The sequence below is a fragment of the Electrophorus electricus genome, chromosome 20, assembly GCF_013358815.1.
Source record: "Electrophorus electricus isolate fEleEle1 chromosome 20, fEleEle1.pri, whole genome shotgun sequence".
Lineage (NCBI taxonomy): Eukaryota > Metazoa > Chordata > Actinopteri > Gymnotiformes > Gymnotidae > Electrophorus > Electrophorus electricus.
This window is the reverse complement of record NC_049554.1, coordinates 5,838,577-5,848,337: the sequence shown is the minus strand read 5'-3', so window position 1 is coordinate 5,848,337 and position 9,761 is coordinate 5,838,577. Positions and strand designations below refer to the sequence as shown.

The window sequence follows — 9,761 nt, the reverse complement described above, 5'->3', positions numbered from 1 at the left end:
CAGACTAACACACACTCACATGCGTACTCACACACACTCACACGCAGACTAACACACACTCACATGTGTACTCATACACACACATGCATAAACCCACACACTCACATGCAGACTAACACACACTCACATGTGTACTCACACACACACATGCATACAACCACACACTCACATGCGTACTCACACACTCACACGCAGACTAACACACACTCACATGCGTACTCACACGCAGACTAACACACACTCACATGCGTACTCACACACTCACACGCAGACTAACACACACTCACATGTGTACTCACACACACACATGCATACAACCACACACTGACATGCGTACTCACACACACTCACACGCAGACTAACACACACTCACATGCGTACTCACACACTCACACGCAGACTAACACACACTCACATGTGTACTCACACACACACATGCATACAACCACACACTGACATGCGTACTCACACACACTCACACGCAGACTAACACACACTCACATGTGTACTCACACACTCACACGCAGACTAACACACACTCACATGTGTACTCACACACACACATGCATAAACCCACACACTCACATGCGTACTCACACACACTCACACGCAGACTAACACACACTCACATGCGTACTCACACACACTCACACGCAGACTAACACACACTCACATGCGTACTCACACACACTCACACGCAGACTAACACACACTCACATGCGTACTCACACACACTCACACGCAGACTAACACACACTCACATGCGTACTCACACACACTCACACGCAGACTAACACACATTCACATGCGTACTCACACACACTCACACGCAGACTAACACACACTCACATGTGTACTCACACACACACATGCATACAACCACACACTGACATGCGTACTCACACACACTCACACGCAGACTAACACACACTCACATGCGTACTCACACACTCACACGCAGACTAACACACACTCACATGTGTACTCACACACATACATGCATAAACCCACACACTCACATGCAGACTAACACACACTCACATGTGTACTCACACACACACATGTATACACCCACACACTCACATGCGTACTCACACACTCACACGCAGACTAACACACACTCACATGTGTACTCACACACACACATGCATACAACCACACACTGACATGCGTACTCACACACACTCACACGCAGACTAACACACACTCACATGTGTACTCACACACACACATGCATACAACCACACACTGACATGCGTACTCACACACACTCACACGCAGACTAACACACACTCACATGCGTACTCACACACTCACACGCAGACTAACACACACTCACATGTGTACTCACACACACACATGCATAAACCCACACACTCACATGCAGACTAACACACACTCACATGTGTACTCACACACACACATGTATACACCCACACACTCACATGCGTACTCACACACTCACACGCAGACTAACACACACTCACATGTGTACTCACACACACACATGCATACAACCACACACTGACATGCGTACTCACACACACTCACACGCAGACTAACACACACTCACATGCGTACTCACACACTCACACGCAGACTAACACACACTCACATGTGTACTCACACACACACATGCATACAACCACACACTGACATGCGTACTCACACACACTCACACGCAGACTAACACACACTCACATGCGTACTCACACACTCACACACTGACTAACACACACTCACATGTGTACTCACACACACTCACACGCAGACTAACACACACTCACACGCAGACTAACACACACACACATGCATACAACCACACACACACATGCGTACTCACACACTGACATGCGTACTCACACACACTCACACGCAGACTAACACACACTCACATGCGTACTCACACACTCACACGCAGACTAACACACACTCACATGTGTACTCACACACACACATGCATACAACCACACACTCACATGCGTACTCACACACACTCACATGTGTACTCACACACACACATGTATACACCCACACACTCACATGCGTACTCACACACTCACACGCAGACTAACACACACTCACATGTGTACTCACACACACACATGCATACAACCACACACTCACATGCGTACTCACACACACTCACATGTGTACTCACACACACACATGTATACACCCACACACTCACATGCGTACTCACACACTCACACGCAGACTAACACACTCACATGCGTACTCACACACTCACACGCAGACTAACACACACTCACATGTGTACTCACACACACACATGTATACACCCACACACTCACATGCGTACTCACACACTCACACGCAGACTAACACACACTCACATGTGTACTCACACACACACATGTATACACCCACACACTCACATGCGTACTCACACACTCACACGCAGACTAACACACACTCACATGTGTACTCACACACACACATGTATACACCCACACACTCACATGCGTACTCACACACTCACACGCAGACTAACACACACTTACATGCGTACTCACCCACACACATGCATACAACCACACACTGACATGCGTACTCACACACTGACATGCGTACTCACACACACTCACATGTGTACTCACACACACACATGCATACAACCACACACACACATGCATACAACCACACACTGACATGCGTACTCACACACTCACATGCGTACTCACACACACTCACGTGTACTCACACACACACATGCATACAACCACACACACACATGCATACAACCACACACTCACATGCGTACTCACACACTGACATGCGTACTCACACACTCACATGCGTACTCACACACACACACATGCGTACTCACACACACTCACACGCAGACTAACACACACTCACATGCGTACTCACACACTCACACACAGACTAACACAAACTCACATGCGTACTCACACACTCACACGCAGACTAACACACACTCACATGTGTACTCACACACACACACATGCGTACTCACACACTGACATGCGTACTCACACACACTCACACGCAGACTAACACACACTCACATGCGTACTCACACACACACATGCATACAACCACACACACACATGCATACAACCACACACACACATGCGTACTCACACACACACACATGCGTACTCACACACACACATGTGTACTCACACACACACATGCATACAACCACACACACACATGCATACAACCACACACTCACATGCGTACTCACACACTGACATGCGTACTCACACACTCACATGCGTACTCACACACTCACATGCGTACTCACACACACACACATGCGTACTCACACACACTCACACGCAGACTAACACACACTCACATGCGTACTCACACACTCACACACAGACTAACACACACTCACATGCGTACTCACACACTCACACGCAGACTAACACACACTCACATGTGTACTCACACACACACATGCGTACTCACACACTCACATGCGTACTCACACACTGACATGCGTACTCACACACACTCACACGCAGACTAACACACACTCACATGCGTACTCACACACTCACACGCAGACTAACACACACACACATGCATACAACCACACACACACATGCGGACTCACACACACACACATGCGTACTCACACACACACATGCGTACTCACACACACACACATGCGTACTCACACACACACATGCGTACTCACACACACACATGCGTACTCACACACACTCACACGCAGACTCACACACACTCACATGTGTACTCACACACACACACATGTATACACCCACACACTCACATGCGTACTCACACACACTCACAGTGACCTGTAGTCTCACTTCCCTTGAGTTCAGGTCCCCACCCTCACACACACTCTCATACACACACAAACAATCATAAAAAAACACAAACACAATGTTCTTACCAGCTTACTCCACCCATCCCTGTGTGTGTGTGTGTGTGTGTGTGTGTGTGTGTGTGTGTACGTGTGAGTATACATATGTGTAAATGTGTGTATGATGTATGACTTAATGCTCTTTGACCCTTGGCTACCTGTGTATGTTCTGTATCTATTGTACGTATTCTGCATGCATATATACACATATACACATGTATTTTCATACACCCGCTCATACATGTACATGTATACCCACTGACGCCCACACGGACGCACACGCAAACAGTTAATAAGGTCCATTACACTTTGATCCCTGGGGCAAGCAAAAAAAAAACCTCATTTAAGCAGGCCTGTTGAGCCAAGACAGGAAGCATCCGCAACCCTCAAGTAACCGGATTAAAGCAGCCCAGCGGATGAGCCCTGGGACAGGACATGGGGGTCTTACCACTCTACACCCAGCCGGCCCTGAAGACCATGAGAGAGAGAGAGAGAGAGAGAGAGAGAGAGAGAGAGAGAGAGAGAAAGAGAGAGGGAGTGAGAGAGACGTGAAAGGGGGGATGAGAAGGAGAGAGGGAAAGAAAGAGAAAGAGAGAGGGATGTGAGAGAGAGAGGGATGTGTGAGAGAGAAAGAGAGAGAGGGATGTATGTGAGAGTGTAAAGGGGAGCTGGATGCATGATTGGGGCAGAACTTGCAACTGTAAAATCTAATCTTCTTTCAAAGCGTCCTTCAAAACACGATCCGATTTCTGTGATTTCCATGTACGTGTGTGTGTGTGTGCGTGTGTGTGTGTGTACGTGTGCCTGTGTGTGCGTGTCTTTGTGTGTGTGTGTGTGTACGTGTGCCTGTGTGTGCGTGTTTGTGTGTGTGTCTGTGTGTACGTGTGTGTGTGTGTGTGTGCACGTGTGTGTGTGCGTGCAAGTAGGTGTGTGTGTGTGTGTGTGCACGTGTGTGTGTGCGTGCATGTACGTGTGTGTGTGCACAAGTGTGTGTGTGTGCGTGCATGTACGTGTGTGTGTGTGCACATGTGTGTGTGTGCGTGCATGTACGTGTGTGTGTGTGTGCACGTGTGTGTGTGCGCGTGCATGTACGTGTGTGTGTGTGTGCACGTGTGTGTGTGCGTGCATGTACGTGTGTGTGTGTGTGTGTGCACATGTGTGTGTGTGTGTGCGTGCATGTACGTGTGTGTGTGTGTGTGCACGTGTGTGTGCGTGCATGTACGTGTGTGTGTGTGTGTGTGCACATGTGTGTGTGTGTTCGTGCATGTACGTGTGTGTGTGTATGTGTGTGTGTGTGCACGTGTGTGTGTGTTCGTGCATGTACGGGGGCGGGGGGACAGGGGACAGTGGGCGGGGTCCAAGTACAGTTAGGCACTGTGTAAATGACGCTGTGTCATTATCAGCTGCATCTCTCACATGGACCCATTCAGTCTGATTTGCCTTCTCGTTTCCACCAGTAAGTCCATGGAGCTGGAGACCGTCCATCCGTCACACAGCCAGGTCCACACTGGCAGAGATGTGGAGAAACACACATAAACTGCAATGCTTTACACACACACTTATGGGTCTTCTTCTGCAATCGCCACTTAAAAAGAAAATGTAAGGTGTAAAGCATAATGATGTGTGTAAGACACAGGTCCTGTTCTATGGGTGTGTGTCCTCTTGCTAGTCCTGTGAAAGTGGTGACTAGTTTTGAGTTTGGAGACCTCACATCCATTTTTTGGTGGTGTTTTGTTTTGGGTTTTTGTACATCAGCAAAAATAGAACAAAACTGCATGCACGCACACACACACACACACACACACACACACACACATACACACGCACACAAGAGCATACACACACATGCACGCACACACACATGCACATGCACACACATGCACACACACGCACGCACGCACACTTTCCTAATCTGCATCCCCGGCACACGGCCCTGATCACAGCAGACTTAATAGCGTGGCTGCGTGAACAGTGGGCAGCCTAAATTAGCCGCACAGTGAAGACGTTCACGCTTCGGTGAGTTTATCACTATACGCAGAGATAAGGAGCGTGCAAGACACAGGGCACAGGGAGGTACAGAACGGCTTAGGACCAGAAAGAGGGACCCACAGAGAGAGAGAGAGAGAGAGAGAGAGAGAGAGAGAGAGGGAGAGAGGGACAAGTGAAGGGAGCAAAGAAATGAGAGCAGGAAACAGATTAAAGGACAGAGCGTGAGGCGCTGGATGGGGATGGAGAGAGGGATGGAGGGAGGGACGGAAAGTGGAAGACAGACGTAGGGAAGAAGAATGAAGAATGGAGCAGCGGCACGAACTGCAGCCATATTTGATCTTTGCAGGAGACATTTAAATAAAGCAGCACCCCCCCCCCCCCCCCCCCCCATCTTCCAGAGCCTCCTTTTAACTTCATCCTACAATCCGTCTCCGTCCCTACGGCAGCAGCACAGGACCTCCCTGATGCTCCTGACTTATCCCTGCGTGCTGCCGTACCATGCGCCGGGGAATTTTCAAGCTACAGTAAGGGATTTAGGGAGAGTAGGATGGAAGTCCTCTCACGGAACCCCCCCAGAGCAGTGACAGAAGTGATGAGGCCACATCGTGGGTGCCGGAGGCGAGAACCAGCAGCCCAGAGACAATCGAAGTCATGAATGTGGTTGTGGAGAGTCGTGGAATTTGATTGGCGTGTTTAGCTTTTCGCTGATCAGACACACATGCTTCTGAATCAGCTCGTCTGTTAATGGCCGTAGTCTCGCTGAGTCAGGGCTGCTAGGGCAGGCGAACGCCGTGAGTGGGTCTCACTTCGACAGTCGTGCGCACCAGAGTTGGGGAGAGTTGGGTTACGCAGCACTGCCTCAAAACAGTCTACACCCAAACCCCCAGACACCTACACCCAATCCCCCAGAGACCTACACCCAAACTCCCAGAGACCTGCACCCAAACCCCCAGAGACCTACACCCAACCCCCCAGAGACCTGCACCCAATCCCCCAGAGACCTGCACCCAACCCCCCAGAGACCTGCACCCAACCCCCCAGAGACCTACATCCAACCCCCCAGAGACCTACACCCAACCCCCCCAGAGACCTGCAGCCAAACCCCCAGAGACCTGCACCCAACCCCCCCAGAGACCTGCAGCCAAACCCCCAGAGACCTGCACCCAACCCCCCCAGAGACCTACACCCAATCCCCCAGAGACCTGCACCCAACCCCCCAGAGACCTGCACCCAGCCCCCCAGAGACCTGCACCCAACCCCCCAGAGACCTCCACCCAACCCCCCAGAGACCTGCACCCAGCCCCCCAGAGACCTGCACCCAGCCCCCCAGAGACCTGCACCCAACCCCCCAGAGACCTCCACCCAACCCCCCAGAGACCTGCACCCAACCCCCCAGAGACCTGCACCCAGCCCCCCAGAGACCTACATCCAAACCACTCCAAATGCCTGGGATGCCTTGGCCTTCCGCTCAAGGCCCCTGGGGACTCTGTCCTTCTTTCTTTTATACATGTTCTTTTCTTTCTCCTTTTTTTTCTCTTCCCTGCACTTTCCCTCCCTTTGTCTTCTCTCCCCTTGTTCCATTTCTCACTCTCTCTCTCTCTCTCGTTCTTTTTCTGCAGAGGACTTTTCTTTCCGTGGACATGCTCTTCTCGTCCTCCAGGACTGGGTCTTGGGCCTGAAGGTGTAAGCGTCCCTTTCAAGGCTGCGTGGAACAAACTCAGCTGCGAACACAACGGCCCCACGCGCGCGCGGCCTTGTGTGGAGTCACTACCTCTGTCTCCAATCTCCACTGAAATGATTTGGCTTTGATTTCAAGACATTAAACACAAACAGCGCAGGTGCAGCATTGAGCCTGAAGATGACCAACGTTATGTGGTTTCTGAATTCCCCATATAGTCTTTTTTGTTATTGATCACTTTTTCTGTGGGTGATTCTTCGAAATCAGTGGTTTTACACATAAATCACTGAAGAAACCAAAAATATGTATGTGTGTGTGTGTGTGTGTCTGTGTGTGTGTGTGTGTCTGTGTGTGTGTGTGTGTGTGTGTGTGAGAGAGAGAGAGCGAGAGAGAGAGATGCATTGTTTGAGTTGGCTGGAAGCACTGCTGTTATTGGTGGGTTTGAATGAATTTTAAATGTATACACACTCCAGATTTGCAACAGACTACTGCAGTGGTGCACTGGGACAGCTAACCGTTACTACAATGCCCCAGAGAGATGTTGGGTGGGGGTGAAGGGCGGTGGAGTAGTGTGGCATAGGGCAACAAAGAGAGAAAGAGGGAGATGAAGAGATTGTAGGATTGGGAGAAAGGAAAGAAAGCCAAAGAAAGAATGGAGAGGTGGAGTGAGAGAGTGTGTGTTTATGCAGCAGTCATATGTCCCCTCAGGCCTTGTGTTGATGAAGATGGACGCACAGCAGGAATGAGTTGGGCTAAAGGTAATTGTGTTAGTATTTCTGGCTGAGCCAATAAGCATCAATAGATCAATCTCAATTGGTACCTGTTTAGACTAAAACTAACAGGCGCAGCAGATCTGTTCTGACTTGGGGTGAAGTAAACCAGTTGAAGGGGTGTGTGTGTGTGTGTGTGTGTGTGTGTGTGTGAGAGAGAGAGAGAGAGAGAGAGAGAGAGAGAGAAACAGAAAGAGAAAGAGATGAGTGTTTTGGACCAGCTGTCCTTTGTGTACAAGAACAAATAGACAGAGCAACGGGCTAAGAGAGTGAAAGAGAAGTATGAAACAGAGATAGAAGGCAAAGAGAGAGAGAGAGAGCGACCAGGGACAGAGATGGGGAGAGGAAGAGAGAGACAGGGGGACGGATGAAAAGAGAGTGAGATGGACAGATAGAAAGCGAGATGGACAACAGGAGAGGTAGAGAACGAGTGGCCTGCGTGGCAGGGACTCTGATAACCTTGATGGCTAAAAGCATCCTCTCCCTCCTCTGGTGTATAATCTAAGCTCCTGATTACCCTGACAAGCCTTCCTCCTGCCCAACAGCTGATGTCCCCGCGATAAACGCAATTATTAATTAAGCAGGACAATTAAATCTGCCCATGATGGACAGGACACAGGATGATTGCAGCTGAAATACCTGTCTAATTTAATCTGTTACAGTGAGTCAGCAAAGGCAGACACACCCACACCCACACACACACACATATACACATCTACATACACACACCCACCCACCCACACCCACACACAAACCCACGCACAAACACACACACACACACAAACACACCCCCGCCCCCCCCACACACATATACATACACACACACACACACACACACACACACCCACAACACACACACAACACACAAACCCAGGCACAAACACACACACACAACCCCCCCCCCACACACACACACATATACATGCGTCTGCACATGTCCCTTGCATGTCAACAAACACGCTCAAGTTGTATTGTAGAACAGTTTTTATTGTATGACATATTTAGCTGTAATTTATACAGATTTTTATAGTTTTGTATTTCCCCTACCACATACACACACACACACACACACACACAGAGAGCTCTGTATGTATATCTGTTACTCACACATACACACACACATACACACACACTGTTACTCTCACGTCACTGGCACAAGGCTTAAACTAGAGCTTCAGTTCTTACATCATCAGGAAGTAAAAGCAGTGGGACCTCAATCAGGGATTTAAACTGTTTGTTTGTTTGTTTGTTTGTTTGTTTGTGTTTGCAAGTGTTCATGTGTGTGAATGGGTGGGTGTGGGTGTGTTCTTGTGTGTGTTCCTATGTGTATTCATGTGTGTATGTGTGTGTGTGTGTTTGTGTTTTTGTGTGTGTTTATGTAAGTGTTCATGTGTGTGTGTGTGTGTGTGTGTGTGTGTGTGTGAACATGTTGGGG

At 49.3% G+C, this 9,761-nt stretch overlaps 1 protein-coding gene across 1 annotated transcript; it reads left to right on the top strand.

The window, feature by feature from the left end:
* The first annotated feature begins 5,353 nt into the window (after positions 1-5,353).
* Positions 5,354-7,557, top strand: LOC118240386 (extensin-like). Its single transcript, XM_035520600.1, has 3 exons — positions 5,354-5,389; positions 6,693-7,351; positions 7,539-7,557. Exons 1-3 carry the CDS (start codon positions 5,354-5,356, stop codon positions 7,555-7,557), a joined length of 714 nt encoding a protein of 237 aa, XP_035376493.1.
* Positions 7,558-9,761: the final 2,204 nt, after the last annotated feature.